The sequence below is a fragment of the Falco cherrug genome, chromosome 11 (genome assembly GCF_023634085.1).
Source record: "Falco cherrug isolate bFalChe1 chromosome 11, bFalChe1.pri, whole genome shotgun sequence".
Lineage (NCBI taxonomy): Eukaryota > Metazoa > Chordata > Aves > Falconiformes > Falconidae > Falco > Falco cherrug.
In genome coordinates this window covers 7,267,310-7,291,323 of record NC_073707.1, presented here as the reverse complement: position 1 = coordinate 7,291,323, position 24,014 = coordinate 7,267,310, and the positions used below count along the sequence as shown (strand labels likewise).

The 24,014-nt window shown below is 39.3% G+C and overlaps 1 protein-coding gene across 2 annotated transcripts in view; it reads left to right on the top strand.

Annotated features, from left to right (window-relative positions):
• Nucleotides 1-24,014, top strand: part of STAG1 (STAG1 cohesin complex component) — a 199,728-nt gene that overhangs the window by 90,577 nt on the left and 85,137 nt on the right. Inside the window, exons 1-4 of one of the 2 annotated variants that reach the window (XM_027808885.2) lie at nucleotides 9,648-9,744; nucleotides 14,473-14,549; nucleotides 19,514-19,718; nucleotides 22,531-22,682. In XM_027808885.2, coding sequence (XP_027664686.1) covers nucleotides 9,705-9,744; nucleotides 14,473-14,549; nucleotides 19,514-19,718; nucleotides 22,531-22,682 — 474 coding nt within the window. In that variant the 5' untranslated portion in view covers nucleotides 9,648-9,704. Of the gene's footprint in view, nucleotides 1-9,647; nucleotides 9,745-14,472; nucleotides 14,550-19,513; nucleotides 19,719-22,530; nucleotides 22,683-24,014 lie in introns of those variants that run through there. The other variant, XM_055723474.1, reaches the window with a different exon arrangement.

The following is a 24,014-nucleotide window of genomic DNA, read 5'->3' as shown; positions in this document are numbered from 1 at the left end:
ATAGTTTTAAATTGTCCAGACCCTTTTTAGGAACTCAGAAGTGAACGAAAATAGTAGTCTGCAGCATCCTAACCAGTTCCTCGTGTAAGACCACCATCTTTCTTCCTGTGCTTCCTTACCTAGTTCATTGGCTGTAGCAAGAGCTGCATGCATTGGAGATAGAACAGTTTCACCAACACAGCTCCTGTTTGCTTCCAGCTGTTCTGTTTTCTGTGGCTAATGAAGCCAGACAGAATAGCAGAGAACCATGTAAGTTAGGGAGTCATCAAAGTTGACACACAAAGAGACTAAGTCAAGGTTGCACAGAGCATCACAAGTTTGGCAGTTCTTAGTTTCTGCATTATAGTTTCTAAGCACAAAAAATTATGGGGTTTTTTGCATGTGATTTGTCAAATTATTTGTATTTCCTTAGACAAAGAAAAATCTCCATACATGTGTTCTGGTAGTCAGAAAGTAAAAAGGAGTATTGGAGTGAGCTAATAGGTAAGAGAACATACTTTTTTTTTCCTAGCAAAGCAGCAAAAATAATTATGTGAAAAAGGAGAACTTCTCTCACCTTGCATAATTTTGAATGAGGAGAGGGAAAGATGAAGACATTGCTTTGAGCCCGCTCAGCTAATGTTTACGTTGTCTTTTCACAGATCATGGTCAGTAAATGCTTTAGTCTTTAATATACTCTAAATAAATGATTTCCTGAGAAGCAGAACTAATGAAGAGTGATTTCTAGTGTATCTGTGTTGATCTTCTTTACTGAATTATACAAAAGCTGTTGAATGTGCTTAGGAAGTGTTAGATACTCTCTTTGAAGAGATGAACCTGGTCTAGTGGAAGGTGTCCCTGCCTGTGGCAGAGGGTTGGAACTAGGTGATCTTTAAGGTCCCTTCCAACCAAAACCATTCCGTGATACGATTCCATGATACGGTTCCATGATGTTCTGAATACCGTGTAACTCTCGAAAAGATTTGGAAGAAGCTTGTAACTTTTTGGAAACTAAATAAGATATATAGACAAACACTTCTGGGGGAGAAGTGGTTGTGCTCCAATTGAAACTTTCCTTGAAGAAGCAGCAGCATTCACAACGTGAGCGTCCCTGACTTTTTGCAGCCTCTGTCAGAGGCTGGGAGAGATTAACAGCGATTGGGGTCATGGTTCATACTGTGCCTGAATGACCTCTTTGGCTTCTATTCAACTACCTGCTTTTGTAAAATTTATTAGGGCATTTTATATCCAAGATCAGTCAAGATTTGGTTTAAACAAATAGTTCAGAATTTATTAAGCAGCGTAGCTACAGACAGAAGTGCAACAAGTCTCATTTCCTTCTTTCAGAGTAATAAAAGAAGCATAGAAATTTTTCAGGTAGATGGTGGCTTTCATTTAATAAGTAATTTAATAAGGGAAAGCAAATGCTTTAGATACAGAAACGTCTTTGAAACAACTTGTATCTCCAGTTTCATTTTATGAAGCACGCCAGCTTTCATCAAACTGGCTGTTAAAGGTCTTCAGCTTTCCACTGCAGCTCTATTTGCAGTGCTTATAAAGCGTCTGTTTTACTGTTGTTGTTTACCATGTCTGGTTTTTTTCCATCAAATAAATTATACGGGCAGATACCCATCAGTGTTTGCCTGGTGGATCTCAAGAGTAGTGACCAGGGAATTTGGAAAAGTAAGGATCGACTCTGGGAAACCTGGAGCTATTTTGGTCTGTTTGTGATACCACTGCTAATGAGATGTGGTGCTGTATCGGTGCTGCAAATGCAGACATTCCTTTCGGGCCTTATCCTTCCCATCCACATACGGGAGCAGCAAAGAGCTTAAGTAAAATTGCAGAGGACCTGTACCGAGTGTATTTCTTCAGAGCCATATTTGAAAAGGTCTCACGCACTTAACAGTAGCTTCCTTGAGGTGAATAGAGCACGATCAGTTGTCTCAAGGGTCAGGAGGCAGGTGAAGGAGAGGCAGAGCATGGTGCTCCTTCAGCAGCTGCAGGGGACTCGCTTTGTTGGCCTGCAGGATTTTGTCATGTCTTTGGCAACAGCCAGGTGTGGCACAGCTTGTGGAAAGGCCCGGCGTGTTGCTTTGGGGGAAGAAGGGCACTGTAAAGGATTCTGTTTCTCTCTTTAACTTTTTTTTTCTCGTTACGTTGTTTTCTTTCTTATGAGATACCTTCTCGTGTGGAGTCTAGAGCCTGTCACATCAGTTGGAGATCTCTAGATAATTACTTCTCTTTTTGTAATTCTTTTTTTAGGACTTCTCTTTCATCTTCCCTTCTTTACTGCTTCAGAGAAACCTGAGAAGTAGGGCTAGAAATAAGAGTAACAGCTGACTGAGGCAAGGATCAATACTGCATCAGGGGAAGCAGAAAGAGTGAGGGAAGGAGGGTGGACCCTGGCCGTATAATCCTCCTGTGGTTGTCTTTCGCCTCCTAACTTCCTGGTGAGTGGAGGTGCCATGTTTTATGGAGCTTTTTTTATGTATTGAGAGAAATGCAGATACTGACTAACAAGAAATTTGCTTCTCTGATAAAATATCCTTTGGCAAAACCTGTGTGAAGGGTTGCTGAAGACTGGCAGTACGTCTGTGGGTCACGGCTGAGCTGTCTTGTCAGCGTGAACCTGGAGGTGGGACAGGCACTTTCACAGAAGTGGAAGGCAGGCAGGGCTGCGGCAGTGGGTGTCCTGGGGTGGACTCTGAAATGAACATCCTTGGTGGATGGTTTCTGTGAAAGAGAGCTTGAAGTTCTTTGAAGCACAAAATGTGGATAAATGTGACATGGTTAAGAGTCTGGATTTGCAGAAGGGCTTCTGTGGGGGAGCTGACAGAACAGCGTTGCTCAGTCACCGGAAGGCCAAAGGGAGATCTTACTGCTCTCTTCAAGTAATGGGAGACTAGAGAGAAGGTGAAGCCAGACTTTGCATGCAGTTTCATAGCAATAGGACGACCATTCGTAGATGGAAGTTGAAACATGGGAAATTCCAGTGTGACGTAAGGGAAAACATTTTTGATATGAGGTGGTCAAGTACTGGAGGCATAAAGGCTCAGGGAGGCTGTGGGATCGTCGTTCTGGGACATACTCAGAACTCACCTGGGCAGCCTGCTTTACTTGGCCCTGCTTGGGAAGGGTTTGGACTAGATGGCAGTCAGTAATCCTGCCAAGTGAAATTATTTTGTAATTCTAGGCTTCTAAGGAAAGTAAGTAGCTGTGAGTTTGTCCTTGTGTGGGCAAACACTTGGTAAAAATGTTACAAAACTGAACAGGAATAAGCCATCTGTTTAAAAATAATAATTATCTATTTATTACGTTCAAAATTGGTGGATTAAACCTTTTAGCTATCCAGAAGAATGCGTAATAAAGAATCGGTAGTATATGAAGCCTCTTGCAGTATGGTGGAACAGAAATCCATTATTTTGCCTTCAAGGAGTACTCAGTATTTTTAAAACTGCTCTGGGGTTTATTGTAACTGCTATGAAATGTTGTAAAAGTATAAAGAGAGTATATTGGTGCATTAGAAGTGCAAAATAATGGTACAAAGTGGTTCATCTTAGCTGAAATCAGCTTATCAGACAGGTGGTGTATTTTCAAGGTCTTTGCTGTTGTATTATCCCACAGCTGAACTGTGCGTTACAACAAGAGACACCTGGTACCAAGCTTCAGTGCACACAGCAGGTACTCATAAAACATTGATAACTAGCCTAACAGCCCAGGACTAGGGTGCAGTGAACACAGGCACAGTTACAATGCCTGTGGCCTCTGGTTAGCAATGGCAGTAATAGTTTTACTGAACCCTTGGCTGCAAAAATGCTTACACAGTTAGACTCTATTAGTGTGCTCATCTTTGGATTGTCTGGCTCTTCTCCTGAGACTGGGAACCACTGAGAAGTGTGTGGCTTGGTTGTCCTTGCATCCCCCCATCAGGTACTCGCACACACAGATAAGATCCCCACCCAGGAGAGGGAAGAGCTTAGGCCCACACTGGGCCCCTCATTGCAGAGGGAAGCTTGTGTGTTGCATGTTAACAGGTGATGGGTGAGTCTAGATGTGAAAACAGGCCTGGATAAAAGTGCTCTGAAAGAGTAGATATACCTAAACGGACTTATTTCAAATATTTACATTGTTGTATCTTACACTTGACTTGCAGCTCTACTTCCAGACTACCTGTGTTTATATTGCTGGATTTCAGTAACTTCTGACAGCATGCAGCCAAAGTGTGGTTCCACGTATGCAGTGGTAAGCTGTAGTTAGTAATGTGTACTTCTGGAGCCTGCTGTCATTGTGAATAATTTGAAAATACAACCTCTTTGCCTCTCAGAGCACTGCCAAGCAAAGTTAATTAGAAATAAAGGGCAAATTTATGTGTATATATATTAGAAACAAAGAAAAAAATAATCTCTCAAACTTACATTGTATCTGCATCTTGAGCATTGAAAGTAGTTTATTTCTAAAAGGATGTACAAAATTAGAGAGAAAAACTCAAGCAAAAGAAGGGCAAGCAGAGGAAGTTATTCACTCTTCAAGTGAAGATCCCAAGCTTATCGAATAAAATGATCAGGCAGCAGCTTTAAAAACAGAATTATGTACCTTCTTAAGGGAATATAGAGCTAAACTGCAGATTTCATTGATGCACAGTTCTGTGGAGGTGAAAAATACAAACTAATTAAGAAATGATAGATCCAGTAGCAGGTATTAATTAATTAATAAGTCACAGTGTGGCTTAACAGCTTGCAGTTCAGGTAAAACCTGAACTGCTGCCAAATGCAAGATTCATCCAGTGATGACTTGTACTTGCACTCTTCCTAACACCTAGTGCTGATTGCTGGATACAAAAATCCGTATGTTAGTTTTTGTCTCACCAGATCCACAAGGAATGTTTTTCTTAACAAATGTTCCCTTACAGCACATGTGCAGGAAACTGCAGCAATGAGTAGTGCTCACAGAAATGAATCTTGGAACCAGTGCTAAGTAAACAGTTGGAAAGTTTCAGAGGAGCTTAAACCCAAGAATATGCTGGAGTCAGTGCTCTCCTCTCATCGAGTGAAGTGTCCTCCTTGATCACAGGCTTCTCATTCAGCCAGAGTGAATTGAGGCAATGCAGGGCAGGATACAGCTGCTAGATAACTGCAGTTGTGGATGCTTCCAAGCACAAAAGCTTTAAGGCATAATAGGAGCAAAGTGCTGCCTTGGAGGTAGCAAAGGCTCCTGAGCCTTTTACTCATGTTCATGTAATGTGCTGTTGTTCAAGTGTGAAGTTATCTGACAAAAAGGTGGGTACTTTATGAGCATTACTATTTCAAGCCATCAAAGCATGAAAAGATGTATTTCTTGAAATAATTCAGTACAAATACTAGATTGCAAGTTTAGTGGCTTTAGTTATTAATTATTTGGCTTCTGTTACTCAGTCAGTGGCATTAACATCAAGATGAAAAGCAGCTTAGAGTTACCAAATGCAAATACTGTAGAGCCATATCAAAACAGTGTTATCTGCCTTAAACTCAGAGTAAGGAAGTTTGCTTTATCGAAATTTTAAGGCCTGAACACATGAAGTGTACTATTTTTGACGCTCTATATGTCGGCCTACTTCTTTTTCTACTAGTAGTTTGTGGAATTAGCATGCTTCCTGAAAAACATTATTTGCCATTTTACCAATTTCATTACTGTGAAATCCTTTGACAATGGTGGCTCTCAGCTTTAATTTTAGCTGTTCTAAATAATTCTGTCACCAGCAAACTTTTTCTGCTCCATTATTAATCTTTCATTCAAAACATTTTTATCTGCTATTTAACATATTTTTATCAACAGCGATGCTTAGAAGGACCTATTGATAGGTTCATTCCCTTCTCAAACTGACTATTTTTGCTATCATTGCTTTCCTGTCTTTTAATCTGAGAATTTTCTTTATTATTGCATATCAACTTCATTAAGAACTAAATGAGGGAGATCATTATAAGATTTTGAAAATGTATGTGTTGCATAAATGTATGACTTTTAGCTGCTTATTAATGCCCTATGGAGCTCCAAGGGTTCTGTGAAGCATTACTTCACAAAAATAATATCAACCCTTGAATAGGCCCACCAGTTCTGTAGTACATCAGCTTCCAGTCTGGCACAGTAGTCGGATGTAGTGGTATGTAGTTCTTTGGATCGCTCCTGGATTCTTTATTTTTCTTTTTTATTTTTCTTTTTTTTCTCGCCCCCTCCCCTTTTATTTTTTCTTTTGACAGGATAGTTCAAGCAAGTAGCAAATTCTCACACGTTTGAAGCTTAGGAATTTCATAGGACTTGATTTCTTTACAGTAGACATAAAGATCCTATCACTTTTACTATAACAATGTGTACTTTTTTGTTGTTGTTGCAGCAAGGGGAAGTAACTGGATTGGCAAAAGTCATTGGCACAAATAATTGCCATCTTTGTAAAAATTTCTAAGTCTTCAATGGATTTCTTCCTATACCTGTAACAAGGGAATCATTACCTTCACTGTTACCTTCTGGATCAAATAACATTTGGAAAGAGATGAACAATTCAAATCACATGAAGCACTAGTTATATACATAGTTATCAACTTCTGATCTCATTCAGAACTTGCATTTCTAAATGTAATGTAGAATAGCTCACTCTAAAAAGGAAACCATTGTCTTTCAATTTGGGTATCAGAAATAGCAAGGATTCGACACTAAAATTCCACTGTTTCATGCAGTGAGCACTGTGATAGTCAAAACAACTAGTAAGTCCATCCAGCTTTACTGATGTTTTTGACTGCCTTTATTGATACTCCTTATAGCTCTTGGCACTATCAACGTTACTGATTGGTTCAATCATAGAATCATTCAGGTTGGGGAAAGACCTTTAAGATCATTGAGTCCAACCATTAACCCAGCCCAGCGCTGAGCCCTGCCGACCCTCACCCGCTGGCCTCGGCCCCTGGGCCCGGCCTGCCCAGCCCCCCTGCAGAGCCCCCTGCCCCCCAGCAGCTCAGCCCCCCCCAGCTGGGTGCCCCCTGCCCTGACTGAGGGGGCACTCGCTCCCCTCGCCCAGCCCGGCGGTGCAGACACGCAGCAGGACGGGCCCCGGCGCTGAGCCCTGGGGAACCCCCCGTGTGCCCGGCGCCAGCGGGATGTGACTCCATTCCCCACCGCTCCCTGGCCCGGCCGCCCCCCAGCTCCTGACCCCACGCAGAGCCCCCCCGGCCCGGCCGGGAGCAGCCGGTGGCTGCAGGAGATGCTGTGGGGACGGTGCCAAAGGCTTCGCTCCAGCCCGGGCAGCCACCACCCGCAGCCTGTCCCTCACCCGTCAGGGGGGTCACCTTGTCCCACAAGGAGATCAGGGCAGCCAGGCAGGACCTGCCTCTGCTGACTAGGCCTAATCATCTGGTTCCATTTTAGTAAACTTTAAGAGATCACATTGAAGTTTCCATACTGAGCAAGACATCTTCCTTTAGGCTGAATTTAGTTGTAAATGGCCAGCAGAAACAGCTCCGCTAATTTTTTGTATGATAATAAGAAAAATGTGTTTTCTTGCTTATGTTTGAGTTACATAAACCAGAGCAATAATGGATTTCTGGGCTTTGTATCATGGAGGCGTAAAACTTAAAATGCTTTAGTAGTGGTCCCATTCAAGGTGCTTCTTTCTGTCTCAGTTTATGACTGTACGTTATACGTGCGTGTCATCGTTGGACATGTAATGAGCGCAGAGGAGGAACTGTAGGTGGCAGTCAGGCATTGGGAGGAGAGAGCACAAAAGGGCCCTAAGAAGGATGAAAGGACTGCAACGGCCAGTTTCCTCCATGCCAGAACCTAAATTTTGTTGCAGTTTTTCTCAGCTTTAACATCACATTGCGATAGAGAAAGACATTTCTACCCTCAAGTGTCTGTCCATGATGACAAGCAACAAATTAATTTGTCCTTTTCTCTGCTCTCTGGTGGAAGTCTTTTCTATTCATATGTCTCTCATACAGCTTAAGACTTAAGACTCAAAGTGGGGCTAACACAGTTCTCTGGAATATTTTTTCTGGGCTTTATCTAATTCCGGAAAATTGCTTGGAAGGATTTTTAGCAAAATCAAGATCTGAAAATTCAGGAAAATGCTTGCCACTGAATTCTTGTCCTGTGTAACATTTACATCTGTTCTGAAATCTAGAATAGCTTTCTTGAAGATGCCTAGCCAGTGACAGGGGAGAGAAGCCAGGAGTTTCTTCTGTAGACGTCTATGAGCCATCAAAACAAGGCGGCCAGATACAAAAGCTTCATTGTTTTTTGATCCCTATGTGGGTCATATGATGTACAGTATAATAGGTTATGAGATGAATGGATTTAAACTGGCAAGGTCTCATCAAGGAGTAGAATAGCAAGTTAAGGATTGTCCAGTGAGTTCTTACAGTGTGGTAGTGACATTTTTTTGATACAGAAGATGGAGAACACAAATGGAAAACGTTCTCTGCTAGAGGCAATTCTCATTATTGGGATGGTGACTTAAATGACCTCAGCTGTTAGAATAATAATATTCCTAGTTCTGTGAAAGCAATATGAAGGGCAAAACAACAGTAATGATGTTCAAAGGAGGAAGAGGCTATACTGAAAAAATAGATGTACAAGTCTGTATGGGTAGCAGAGCCAAGGAAAAAAAATGAGGAGCTTCCTGTTCCAAAAAAGAAACCATATTCAAGAGTCAAGTGCAAAATAACCTAAAGCAAAGGAGGAATAGGAATTATAGCAAGAGAACAACTTGTTTGAATCATGTGCTATGCAGTGGTCTGAAAATCAAAATGGAATGTAAAACCCAAAGAACTAAAGGTAAATATTCATGAATTGCCGAAGCATGTTGGACGAAATCGGAGCAATGCATAAAATAAGAAAAACAAAATTAAGGGTAACAGAACTATATTCTGGTATGTTAGTTAATAAGCAGAAGGTCAATTAAAGAATTGGACTGCAGCAAGAGAATATGTTTTTCCTGTCTATACTGTGTATCATGTGAATGGTAGGGGTTTAACATTGTAGGGAGATTTCACAGAATACATTTGAAAACATTTTGGGAACTAATGGGTGCTTGGTTTTGGTTTTATTGTAGGAGGGTGGACTTACATGAACCTTTAGAATTCTTTATAACAGTTGCCTGTGATTCTAAATGTGATACAGTTTTTATTGCATGAGGCTGTATTTTTTTTCCTTTTTTTTCCCTATTGGGATTCTTGCTGATTCATTCAGTAACAGTTCACCATCTAAAGCTATTCTAAGGGTGAATTAGGGCTGTGTCTTTTAGGGAGACACTGGCTTTTGAATACTGCTTCATTGGCGACAGAAATTGGGCAATGTAGAGTCCATGCGACAGGAAGAATTGGGGAATAAATCAACAGAAGAGTCTTCTATTCCTGCATGTGCTGTGAAAGCTGAAATTCAACTAAGTATTTAGGTTGACTTCTTTCTAGAATCCTGACTTCTGGTTTCAGTAAAGTGTTTCGGTTTTCAAGCATAGAAATCAATAGGAAGTTAGGAGCCCTGATGGGATTTAGGAGTCTCGGAATCTATTTGGATGTGCTTCAGCTGTCCCAGTACTGCTTCCATTTAGATTAATGATTAACACCTATTGATTCCAGTGAGGTAAGATCTACTTCAGTGTTCCTATGTGATTGTGAGCAAGCTACAGAAAATAAACTTTCTTACTGGTGTGAGTAATTTCTGGTTAGTTTCAGGCAGCTCTCTTCTGGGAACAGTAAATGAAGTGTTACAGAAGTGTGCCACGACCCAAGTTGAGCGGTGAGAAATAATGTGCTCTTTATAGTTTGACTTCAGTCTTTGTTTATCATCTTTCATACAGAGATTTGTCACTAACGTTTCTGAGACAATTAAAAATTGCATTTATGGACATTGAAGTGGATTGTTTTATGATCTAAATAGTAAGTGGAGATAGAGGTATAGGAAATGCACATTGAATGATATCAAGGGAAGGAAATAGTGCCCATCCAGCAGTTCTGTAATCATCATCCATCCTTGGAAGATCTTTATTAAACTTGCCCTCTCTTGACCTTTCAACAGTCAAGATCACTTACCAGTGCTCTGATCCTAACTATCGACTTTCAGCTAATGCAAAGGAGTGCATTGCCTTTTTCATATGATACCTTCCAGTCCAAATCTTCTAGCGTATTTCTCTTGATGCCTTTATAAATCTTTCTTCTGGTTACTGTTTTTCCAATTTGTGTGGTTGAGAGATACTGATCAGTCACCACGAATTTAAGGACTCACAATTAATCCTTTTTTAACAGAAGACTGTGGGCTTACTTTATATTTGTTGACTTTAGCCCTGAGCTGCAGTTTTCCCAGAAGCAATTTTCTTGCAGCTTATTCAGTTTGGGCAGGTGGTTCAAAAGAGAAGGGACAAAATTACCTCTGTAGCTTCTGTGAATAAAGGTACCAGACATTAAAACTGACTACATAGCGTAGTTAGTGTACTACAGACTATATAATTTATTACCAACTGTCAGTAGTTTAGATTTCAAGAGTCCATTTACTAGTGAGTAATTTGCTTTCATTAATAGTGCTTAAATGACTGCGGCAATTATAGCTGGAGTAGCCCACGTGCAGCGCTTCTTTCTGTTACATAAGCTTCCCCTCCCTATAGAAATACCAGAATTGCCGTATGCAGTGGGCCATGTATGCATGTGCCCTGTAGGCGCTCCATGTACTACACTGGAATGTAGTAGTTGGAATGATGGTGTTCCTTGCTGTCCAGCAGTGGTTAGTGCCTTCTGTTTCAGGGGAGGACAGGTAGTCATGGAACAACCTGCATCCAAAGAGTACCCTCTTTTACTCCTGGTATGAAAGGTTGGTTGTTGCTCAGCCTTGAAAGCTTACATATCTTACAGAGCTCTTGGGGATTTTTTTTTGTTACTTTTCTTTTGCAGGGCTTACTATTATAACTGGGTAGTCTTCTCACTATAAATATGTTCTGAAGCCACTGAGCCTGTGGTATATCTCCTAGAAACATTGTATCTTGTTTTGTGCACAGCTTTTCATTGTTGTTTTTTTTAAGTGTATTCATCCCATTTTATAAAGACCCTTTTAGCCTTAATCTTCTGTTGTTGAAATAATGTTGTGTCTTCTATATGGTTTTTTTCTTTTCACTTTTAAAAGCTGGGTTGGATGACATGATTATTAACAAATTAAATTGGTATCTGTCCTAGCTGAAAGTTAAACTGGAATTTTGTCATTAAGGAAATGTAATTACATGTCAGCAAGAAGATTTTTTTTTTAAAAAAATACCCACAATGTTTCTGATTAAGTTTGAACTGAGAACTTAGTACTGAAGTAGATCAGGCTTCTCAATTTGTTAATGGACTAGGACAATTTAAATCCTCCACTAAATGCAGAATGAGAGCTTCATGATAGAGGTAAAACTCCGTTTAGAAAAGACTAGTAGCAGCGTAAGTAAGGTAGAGACACAGGAATACATTCCACACCTTCAACTCTATTTTATAAAAAATCTGCTATGTTTTAAGGATTCACTCTAAAATGGGAGAGCTTAGCTTTTCACTAATCATAAAAACTATGAATTTGAACAATGTTGACCATTGCAGTGCTGATATGTTGTGATGACACCATGAAATGTGTTGTGAGCAGAGTCTTTGTAGCATATTTACGGAGTGTTAATTCAGTTTCCCAGAAGAACAGACAGGGTTGTGTTTTGGTTGGGTGGCAGAAAGGTGGTAGCAGGAAAAGCAGTCAGGCCAAAGCTGTTACCTACTGCCAGATAAGTAGAAATGCTCGTTTTGCTTGACCTGACTTCCAGTAAACTTTGTCATAAAAAGTGGGGGAAAGAATGAGACATGACAGTGATTGATGAGTGCTGTTCATCTTCACTCCTCTTAATGCTTGCTAACACTTCCTTGGCAGTGTTGAGCTCTTGTCCACCCTGGCGTCCCCAGGAGATGTCAAGAGTTTGTTTCATCCTGTGCATGCCCCTGCCTCATGCTCCAAGAGAAATGAACTGTTGCTGGTTTGGAAGATATATGTAGAATCTACACTAGCCTCACCTGTAATAGCTCTGCACAGTGATCAGTGGAAATCCTGAAGTGCCCAGGAGACATAGATGATGCTGTCTCAGTTCTAGTCAGGGAAGGTAAAAAGCCTTTCCACGAATCCACAGAAACTGCCCATGGCCTGTAGCCCTGTGTCTGTAGCCTGTCCCGTTGGCCAATTCAGTGGGCAGGTTCCACGTGTCTTGTGGCGCAGTCTGTACGATTTGCTGTCTGATGGGACATGGCTGGTGCGTATGGATCCGGTGTGAGCCATCAGCTTTCTCTGAGCACTGTTGCTGCATCTGCAGAGTTGTTGAATTAAAGCAGCTGTGCTTTAAACAGCCACCCTCTGTCAGAGAAACCTCAAGAGAAGTTGGTCAAGGAAAAATAATACTTGGCTTAACTGTGGAGTAACATGCAGGAGGTCATTTCAGAAGTAACTGTCTGAGGCACTAAATAATAATGACCACAGTATAATTGCATTCCATATCCTCAGGGAGAAAAAATACAGAGAACCAGAACAGAATTATAAGAAGTTGAGAATTTGAATTGCATGTGGGGCATTAGCAAGGAATTTTAGTTATAGTATTTTTACTTTTTCTGACAAAGTGACATCTTTATATATTATATGGAAGCTATTTAAGGTTATTAACAGAAGTCATAAATATTAAAGAATAAAATTAGAATCAGGGCTACAAAAAACAGAACAACGAAGATCAGTGGTTACTTATTTGATGAGGGTTATATTGCCAATGAGAAGAGCAACAGATGGCAGCATGCAGTGGGAGAAAGGTATTAATGCAGTTGAGGTGAATTTCCAGGAATAGCTGTCCACTAGTACTTAGAGACATAATGTAAAAACTGCTTCACTCAAAAATTCCAGTATTGGGGGAAACATTAAATTGTAGCTGCATGTACAGATGATATCAAAACTGATAAAATAGGTCTTCAACTGTCATATGGTAGTATTCTCTTGGGTTTCTAGTTTTAATATATTGCATTACTAATTGTTTATTAATAATATGGAAATTATCATGCACAGACTTAAATTGTCATTGTTAGAACTGAGGTTGATGGCATTATCTGATATGAAATGGCTAAAAGTAAGTGTTATTTCATGAAGAAGCAAAATCAATTCAAGAAATCAATATTCAAGTTGTGTTGTAAAACAGTACCCCTGCTGAGGCTTAGAGGATTGGTGTGCTCTAACTGTGCTTGCATATTTTGAAATGCATATGCTTCTAATGCTTATTTTTCAAGGAATAAAATAGCAGAATTAAAACTTTCTCATAATATTTAGTACATTTAAATTATCTTTATTTATCCTTTATATAGAAACTAATACTATTAGCTGTTAAGCTGCTTCTATTACGGCGTGAATTTTTGGAGCCATGCAGTAGATCATTAATCCACTTGAACTTTTTGCAAAAGCAGGGACACTTACTCTTTGTAATGTTAATGACATTGGGATGGATTTTGTAGCTTTGCAGTTTGCTTAATTTTTCTGCATTTCTTCCATTAACAAATGAAGATTGTGAAATAGTCAAATGAAGATTGTGCGGTAGAAAAAAAAAAGTTCTCTATGTCGACTTGTGTTACATGGTTGGATATTTAGACAACACCTAGTTGCAAAGGCAATAATGTATAAAATATTTTATTCTTTTATACTGATTGAATTGAAGATCAAGTCAAAAGAATTTTATTGCTGTTGTGTTGTTATACTTTCAATTTTGTTGGCTTTGTTCAATTTACAGTAAAAAGTTAATCCTGTCAGCTTCACTCTTTGCATAACAAGGGGGAATGGCATAATCAGATGAAGGAACAACAGATACAACTGCTGCTTTTGGCCCTGAGCTGGCTCACATCTTGACTGAGCCCTTTGGAGCCTTTAGTTTTGGAAAAGCTTGCTGACGGTAGCAGCACATGATGCAGCTGTGCTAGCTCCAGTCTGCAGGTGCTGTAGCTCATTCCCACAATGCTGTGGCTGTGTCAATAAGCTGTGCTGGTCCTGAGCTAAGCGGTTTGAAACCCACTACTGTGTCTCTGCATAGAGGTCATGGTATATCTATAATCCAGGTGACTCATCGTAAAAAGTGGGGAATTACTAGCAGTGGCTGTGGAACTGAAAGATGGTCTTCATTTTATTTTGCAAACAAAATTAAAAGCACTGTGCAGACATGGCATGAGTCCTACATTGCTATCACTTCTGTATCACACTCACTCAGTTGTAAAAAGATGGAAAATTTTGCTAACTCCTAGTCTGACAGCACTTTTCAAGACAGGTGATTGTGGTTTTTTTACCCACTTCTTCAAGAGGCAGTTTTGTTCAATGCATTCCTGTTATTATTGCATTATATACCCTTTCATACATATTTTTAAGCTGTAAGTTTAGCACCAGAAAAACATTGATACTTTAATGTAACAGAAAATGTGTTGTGTTAATTTCTTCTGTTCCTTCATTACATTACAGGTACTGTAAGAATTGAAATGTTCAGGAACATGCAAAATGCAGAAATCATAAGGAAAATGACAGAAGAATTTGATGAGGTATAGTATACAAATAGTTCTTTTAAAATTACAAAAGATATTACAATATACTTTTCTTTTAATATAAAAATGCAGTGGGCAAGAAACCAGTGGATAAGCAATGTCTCAGTATCAGAAATTGTACTGTCAAGCAAAGCAGCGATTTAAACTGGTGGATGAGGAATAACAAGCCAGCATGAGCTTTAGGAAAGAAGAATAATGAAACTCAAAAAGTAATAAAATAATTGGAAAAGGTAGTTATAGTCATTTATCTTGCAAACTCAGTGTTGTGGATTGAGTAGGCCCTGGATGCTGAAATACTGGTATGGAAAATTTGTGAATTAGCCAGTTTAAGGGCGTAAGTGTACTATCACAGCAGTGTCTCTTTGTGATCACTTCTAGATGGAATGCCAAGGCTGTGATTCAAAAAGTTAAGCAGGAGAGCTATGAAAATGAGCACTAGTGTTTTTCAGGATTTACTCTGCAAAATGTCCATCTTGTTCATGGCCTTGAACAACAAAACATTTAACTATATACTTAACAATGGCCATGTGAACGCTCCTTTTGATGTACTCAGGTATTCAGTCAGGGCTTTTGTGTACTGGTGGGATAAGGTACAGGGAATAAAATGTAGGTGTACAGTGACAATCAAAAGGATGGTATCAATTCATGCTACATTCTAACAGAATTAGTTTGACTTCTTAAAACATCACCTAATCAAAGTTAATGCAATGCAGTGAATTTTTGCTAGTGTAATTTAAAAGCAGAATTGGATATTGTCTTTAGTCTGGCCCCACTGTACAAAATAAAATGGCCACGGCACTGTCCAAAAGCCGAAGAACGCTGATTTTGCCCGAGGGAGGATTGTCCCACAGTTGACGGAAGAAAGTATTTCTCAAAAAAAAATTTAAAACAGTCAAAGTTTTTTCTCAAAGGAGGAAAAAACTCTTTTCCTTGTGACAGTATGAGTGTAGATATAAGCAACATATCTCAAAGAGTTAACAGTTACTGGTACGTAAGCTTTCTTTCTCCATTACCTAAAACTTTTCACAAGTTTTACAATTCTAACAGAAAGTTTCCGTTCTAGCTTCTGCCTTTAACACTTGAGTGGATCTGTGAAAGAATTTGTGGGTTTTAGTACGAAAGCATGAAATTGTTAGTCTTAGACCACAACCTGGTGAATATTTTGAAATCTGGAATGAACTCGTACCCTGTTAATAGTCAAAAACATTTTAGAATTTTTTGCAGTTTTCCAATGTTCATATATCAGATGATCCCAGCATAGTAAGTTTATAATTGTTATATGGCCTTTTTAATGTTATATGTTAAATGACCTGTGTTCATACTGCTAGTCATAGTATTTCAGGTTGGCCTGTGCTTAGCAGGATGTCATAGTCACAATAAAAGACCTGCCAAGATACAAGCTTTTAGAATAAGAGCAGCTTATATTACTGTTCAGGGTAAAACACATAATGAAACAACAAAAATCATTCTTGGTCTTCAGCAGGTTGTAGAATTGTGGTTGGTATAGCATTAGTACACTTTTTGGCCCTCTGTTTAGTGTCCACCACCTAAAAAGTCAGAACAACAATCGTTTGTTTCTGGGAGAGCTGTTGGTAGCAGACACCATTTCGCAGTGACAGTCCTTTGATTGAAGGCAGCTCAGGCTAGATTTGGCAGAGCTGCATGATCCTGCCCAACCTTTCTTCTCTTGCTGGAGAAAGGAGAAGAGAACGCAGGTAGATCTACTTCTTGCCTTCTTCCAGCAGTACCCTTGACTGTGCTCCCTGACTTGGTGCTGACCAACTAGACTGCTTCCTTGGGTTCATCCTGCCACTGGATTTCTTTATATTTTGTAAGTCTGTGTTAAACAATGAAAGAAAGGGAGTCAGGAGACGAACAGTGGTGGCTAGGCCGAGTGGTCATCTGTTTTTCTCAGTAAAGCACCACCATTTTCTGTACAGCTGGTAACAGCCCTCAGTTCTTCATTCTAAATTTCGCTGTTGCCATTTCACATGTAATACCTCTTCTCGTACCCTGGAACTCCTAAATCCCAGTGTCCATCCCTCCCATGGCATCCTGAGACAAAGCATTTGCCCAGGGCTGTTGCCACCAGAGCATTTCCCTTGCCCTGCTGTCCCCTTGTGCCCCTAAATCCCATGTCAGTCTGAGAAGGTAATGGTCTGACTGCGTGGGAGTGAAGGAGAAAGCTCGTGATGCTCTTGTGAAAATGTGGTAGTTTATCAGCCCATCAGAACCTACCTTCATTGTCATCTTTAGATTGCTATTTTCAGATGGAGGCTATCCCCTTGTTAGTGTATTTTCTTCCCTGTACCAAAACATACCTAAAATGCCAAGTCTTTTGTATCAGCTTAGGGTTGAAAGGGGCTAGTGCTCAGTGGTACATGTGTGTAGGTGATGTAAGGTACCTGTTGTCATATTTGTGACATGACAAATCATTTCTACAAGTCTAGAGCTAATAGGAAAAAAAGAGAAAAGTACGTGTAGTATTAGCTAGGGCAAAATCTTAACATTATATTTGTTAGCACAGTATGCTGCCCAGAAAACATCTTCATCTCTATTGAGAAGTTCAGATTTGCTGCTTTCTTTACTTTATCAAGATTGTTGCACTGTTCTATCAGTGCTGCAGTAATCACCTGCCTGCTTGTCATGATTTCTGCATTTATGGCAGGGATTGAAGCATTGATTTTCCTCATCGTAAGTTGAAGAATGCTTGCGCAGGATTTAAATGATGGAAGTAACTGTTCATTGCTGCCACAAGTTCAGTTTGAGACAGGGAATTTTATGGACATCCATCGGCTGCACTATTTGGGTGCTTGGGTCATGAGTACAGGCATTTTGTAGATTAATTCCCTCATAATTCTTGTGCTAGAGTTAGCAGGTGAACAAAAACTTGTTTTGGTTTGAGTTTTCTAACCATTGGACCATGAAGTGTCATGTCAGTGTCACTGATATATCACATTTTTATTGGTTTTCAGGAATAAAACATCCAATAACATGGCTTTATTATAAATTTATTCTTCCAGTTTCAACCAGATGAGATGCTCTTGCTGCAGTCTTCATATGCTTTTCAAAACTGTTGTCTAATATGTAATTGTAAGTTAAAAATATGTCATACAAATGTGAGTAGTTACACACAAACTAGAGATTCTGAGGATCTGTTACAAAAAAAATTATGTATACATACCTAGAAATATATTTTATGTATGTAAATTCACATGCAGAGTTCCCACAGGTACTGTGCAGGCAGGGGCTTAGTCTGGAGATTATTTCTGAAAATACGGTGTAAACAGGGAGAAGAAAATGAGTCTGGGCTGTTCATATGGAGTTTCTGTCAGGAAAACTCTGAGCAGAAAGCTTTAGCGTTTTAATTTCAGTCCTAAACTTGTATAAATGTGAGACTAATGCAGGGCTTGTATTTACATGGCAAGACACTGTACCTTGCTGAAATTCACTAGCAAGAGCATTAGGCATAAACAACAAATACCTGGAAACACAGGGCACAGCTAATGATACTGCTGCGTATTTTAGATTGTGTTTATCTGGGTTTCTACTACATAACACATTGGGCTGATTTACAGAAGTTCAGAGGACTCAGAGCAACAATTGAAAATGCCAGGAGATATCTTCATGCCAGGAGCTTTACAACCCTCTGATGTATTTTAAACTAAAGCTTCTATTTTTCTCAAATTGGACATTCAAAGTTAGAAGTAAAGATATTGCTCGTTAAAATAATGCCATTTAGTATTCACTGTATGAGACAGTAAGGTCATCAAGACTGCCTTATAATTTTGTCTTTTTCTAACATTTGAGCACTTTGCAATTGTGGTTGGTTTTTTTAGTATGATTCAAATGTGTGTGACTTGGTTAAATTGGTAGGGTTTTTTTGCTGCAGGGGAATATAATTTATGAAGTTTAGGTAAAAGGTTATTTGATTACATCTCCTCTACGTTTATGTTACTGGCTTTATGTGGTTCAGTCTGGGTGATAAGTCTTGAGAGAATAAAAGTGCTTGTTCTTCACAAAAAACACAGAACAAATGTGTGCAAATGGATTTAACTTTGATACTGCTGACTTCTTATCTTGGGGGACTGATTCAGGATGGACCATTATTGCCTTGATGTTTTGGATAATCTGAAATTGGCTTACAAATCAGATCACCAGGGAGATTATCCAGATATCCAGTCTTTTTCACTGAAGAGGAAAAAAAGCATTTACTAACTTGAGGGAGGGCAGTCTCACTGAAACACAATATTGCTTCAAGTGAGAATAGTAAGAGCAGAGTTGAAGAGGAGTTAAACAAATTGAGTGTTCACATGCGTGCTCCAATCTTGCAGTAATCTTGGGAAGAGGGGGTGTATGAAACTGTATGGGGTATATGAATATGTAGTAAAATCTCTACTACTTCTGTCAGAAGCAAAGTTTTAACCACTAGAAACAGGGTAAGTGTATAAGATCAAAGAAGGGCAATGTTTACTTTTGATAATATCTCAATTGTAAACTTGAGTAAAGCAAAGTTTGTGGGGAGGAGCAGCCAGTTGATTAGAATATTAGCATGAAGTTGAAGTGGGGATGGAGAATGACACAAACCTTCAATCACACAAACCTTTCTTTAGGTTTTGATCTTAAATACTTTGAAATATTCCTTTCTCATCCTTTCCCCCCACTTCCTAAGCCAGGACACAAGGAAAATAACTGAGTCTTGACACATATTTTGGACTGTACAGAGCTAATATTGCAAGTCTGGAACAGTTATAATGCAATCTTTGTAAAAACGGTTTCATGCCAACAAGCTTCTTTGTTTATTGAAGAAGAATGTGTTTGTTTTTATTTGCTGTTCTCCATTGTCTTGAAGGAAAAAGGTGGTGTTTAGCATAGACTTTTAGACTGTGATGGCTACAACAACAATAAAATTAATGGGGAGACTTCTAATATTTCATATTTTCATTTTTTTTGTTGTTCAGGACAGTGGTGATTATCCACTTACTATGCCTGGGCCACAGTGGAAGAAGTTTCGATCCAACTTCTGCGAGTTCATTGGAGTGCTCATTCGACAGTGTCAGTATAGCATCATCTATGATGAATACATGATGGACACGGTGATCTCTCTTCTGACTGGTTTGTCAGATTCCCAGGTCCGGGCTTTCAGGCACACCAGTACATTAGCTGGTAAGTAAGCTAGCAGAGAGAAGAGTTTTTTCAAAGAAGTTGCTACTATTTGGCCACTTCGAGAATTACTCCTAATTTTTAGGTGGAATTTGACTAACACTGAGAACTCCAGAAAGCTTGATCAAATCCAAGTACTATATATGGTATAACTGTACTTAAAATATGCTTTTTTTGTTTGGAAAGGAGTATGTGGAGGCACTTAGTCTCAGAGATTCCTGGCATACCCTGTAAAGCAAGTGTGACATGCTTATGGCTTGTATTTTGTTATTAGGTGTTTGTTGTACAAAATGTCTTAATAATTTTGTATTTTAGAATACAAATTTATTTTAAATACCTGTCAAGAAAACTGTATTATCAGAGAATTTCAGTCCACCAGAAAATAAAGTCTGTGCCTTCACTCCTGAGAAGCATTAGGTCTGAGAGCACTGGGCCATAGTTGAAGGTCTCACTGTCTTCTAGCTCCAGCCGCTCGGCACCTTTCAACACGGCCACCTACAGCTAAGGAAAGCCCTGGGTGTATCATTGGATAGAAACAGGCTTTTCTAGCCTATTTCATCAGACCTCTATGAGATGTCTCCTGCAAGGTTGGATGGATTGCTCTCTAGAAGTCACTGTTTTTCTCTAGTTACAAGACCGTACTAGGGTGGCTGGCATGTAGGTGTCTAAAGCTGGTTATGTCAGGTGATACCTTTCTGCTCCTCTCATGTGCTGAAAATAGCTCTTATTGGAAGATTTTTCTCCCTACATTGATCACAGATCATGTCAAATATTTGAAGCCTCTGTAGGAGAAGTTTGTTATAAGTTGAATTTTTCTACTGCCGGTATTACTGATTTAGTCTTTCCACAACCCGCTGCTTAGAATTTTGTTCAGGTTTCCAAGCGTAATACCCAGTGTCCAACAAATTCAATCAGAATTTCTTTAAAATTTCATCTCTTGCTATGAATCTAAGTAAGAGGCAGATTTCCAACGATATTGAAATAGCAGCTTCGGATTTGATTGGAGCCTGATTTTAAAATTGAAAACAAAAACCTTCAACTCACAGTGACTGAACTCTTTTGGAAACCTGTCACCTTGCATTCTTCATCTTACTTGGTTAACGGGATGGTAAAAACATGAATTTTGCAAGCATAAATTTCCAGGTGTACAGTTTGCCTCTACAAAGTCATTAATCAAAGGTGAACACTTTGAACTGCAGATAACTGGTTGGAAATCTGTGCCTGTTACTTAAATTGAGATGGAAATTGTGTTCATTTCCAGCTGATACTGTCTTAAATTCCAGGTGATTTTGATTTGCTGTTTGCCTAGACTGTGGTTGATGGGTTCACAGGAGAGAGATTATGGAGTGAGGTGTGCACTCTGGTCCCTTACATTGGTTGGTTCATCCTTGTGGGGGACAGATGTTTGGAAAGTATGAGAGGCTTGATTGAGAAGACAGGAAACAGCACCATACGTTAGAGACATCACTCAAAACCTGTCCTGTCTGGAAGAAATAGTTACTGCCATTTGGAATGGATTATGTAGCCAGAAATTTCAAGCAAGTGTAAGCGAATGCTAAAGCCGAGGTTCATCACCACTAGCTTCAGCTCTTTAAGCCGCTGCTGGCTTCTTGCATTACATATATATGTATCTGGTGCTTACATTAGGAATAGGAGCTGTCGAAGATCTCCAGCATTTTCCAGTGATAATACATGCCATTTATTTAATTGTTTATTTGTTTTAACAAGTTTGAGAGCTTTTGATTTGATTCTGAAAATTTCCTTTAAGCTAGTTTTTGCACATTTAATTATATCGCTGTCCTGCAGAGCAGAGGTCAGCATGATGCCATGGAGCTCAGTCTCAATAAAGTCATAGGAAAACACATTTTTAGAATTTAATTTATTCTTGAAATAATGTTTTTGAGGTCTTTGTTTTCAGTTTTCCTCTGTGCTAGCCAATTTGAATGAGAAATGATTCACTATAGTGAGAAACTTAAGGCAAGAAGTACGTGTCGGTGCTTCTAGAGTTACCAGCTTTGAGCAACAGCAAGATAAGACAAAGAGTTACCCTAACAATAGCGTCACTTCTCCATTTCTGTAGTTGCTTTTCTACCTTGAAGACAACGCTGCATATTTAGCCAGGGAGGATGTGATAGTTTGTTATATTATTTTGCTGTTTTCAGTATTGTAAATTGTGATATGCCATGTAACCACACAGAACGTGGGAAAGACCCTTATTACTATTTTTGTGAAAGTAAATTAATATGGTAAAATAGATGTAAACAATGTTATATCCAGTATGTGTGAAAATGCATATAAAGGGGTAGATAAATTTTTAATTGTATTTTTATGCAACTATACACTTGACTTCAGTGCAGTGTCAGACTAAGTTTCAGAGAAACTGTGCTGTGGTCCCTTGTAAATTGAGTAATCCTCAGAAGCTGTTGGTTAAGAGTTGCCCTTGGTATGGAAACATCTATAATGATACTTTTCAGTAGAGAAATATGTGTAACTCCATAGTAACTGGCTTCGTAGTGTACACTGATCCTGCAGATTCGCATGCTTGCTCACTGACCTTACACGCTCAGAACTTGCATAATTTTCTGGAGAAGGTGGCAAAGAACGTTGCCTGGAGCACAATGTGGTATATGTACTCTCTTTTGTGATCTTTAGATGAGCCAAGTGTCCTGGGTATTGTTGGGTGGGAAGTGCCTTTCGAGATGGCTTTGTGTGAGGGTCGAGTTGGTTATTTTCTGTGAGTATGGATCTGCTGAGGAAATATTTTTTTAGCTCTGATGAGCGGTAAAGAGTCATATTCTGTCTTCTGCCTTTGCAGCTATGAAGCTTATGACTGCTCTTGTGAATGTTGCCTTAAACCTGAGCATTCATCAGGATAATACACAGAGGCAGTATGAAGCTGAGAGAAACAAAATGATTGGCAAAAGAGCTAATGAAAGATTGGAGCTGCTGCTTCAGAAAAGAAAAGAGGCAAGTGAAAAGATGATTATTTTTTTCCTGGTTCATGTGTGTTCCCTCCAACAGAAAGACCAGGGTGGTTTGTGACTTGAGTTACCATAGTGAGAAACAAGCAATTAGTTCTGCAGTTCTGTTTGTGTGATCTCAAGCATATTACTTGGGTTACATTTTAAAATCCTGTATTAACACATTCAGTTGACTTTGTGTGCTGTTCTGCACGCGGAGGATAATTTCTATTCTCAGGGTTGTATATATGACCAGGGAGGAAGAAAATTAAGTCTCGAGTTATAAGTAGTAACTGTTTTGATTATGCAAAAAGATTCTGAAAAGAGGATCACATATAGTTCCTCACTACGCTGCCCATTTCTCCCTTTGATCACTGCAATTATTACATAGTGTCTCATTAGTACTTCTTTTTGTAGCCACTTTCAAGAAACACTGGAGTGGGGTCTATAGCACCTGGTCTCAGGGAGAAGAAGCTAGGGAGACGTTAAAGTCACTTTTAGTAAGTACCAGTTTGGCATTAGGTGAGCAAAACCATTAGAGGGTTGCTGTAATCATCCCTAAATAAAGTATTATATCCCAGGAAATTCAGTTTTAGAGTTGTACTTAAAAGAAATTTGAAGATGACAAGTAGAAAATTAATACATAAACACCCAGACAGCCATAATCCGTAAAGATACAGGATTGATTGAAAATCTGAAGTATATATGACAATTTAAATTGATTATTTTTAATATATTAGTTTTTAATCTATTTCCTCCACCACTGTTTTACTCCAAGGCAAATTAAGGAGGTCTGGGTGCTTTACCTGTGTGCACCTTGGATTCGTTTAGGTATGACTGGCTCAAAATTGCTTGACTTTATAGTCTTTGTCTGGGGATAATTACAATTATGTATTTTTATTTTACCCCTGTGATCTGTAACACAATTTTACTTGGCTTTCATAATTCTTAAAAGTTATGCATTAAGGTACAAAGCAAGAACAATCTCTCCTGCCCAAACTGCAAGAGAAACATTTTAAATTAAATATTAAATTTAATGCAGCCTGAAAGCATTTAGAAAGCAGAATTGCTTTGTTAATATAGCTGGAGCATGGTTTCTCTTCCACATTTGTGGGTTGTTGCTTTGAATTTCCAGAGAAGGACAAAGTCACTAATTACACTGATTAACTTGATTTAGTATCTCTGTGTCTAAGGACATCTTCTGTCCCGGTTTCTTCAGCTGTTCTTTTCAATGTCTTTTGGAGATGCAGTGTATCTAATTGCTCTGGGGAGACTTGGGAGCCATGATGCCCAGGCTAGCAGGGGGCTGTGGAACCCTGAAAGGAGAATGGACATTTAG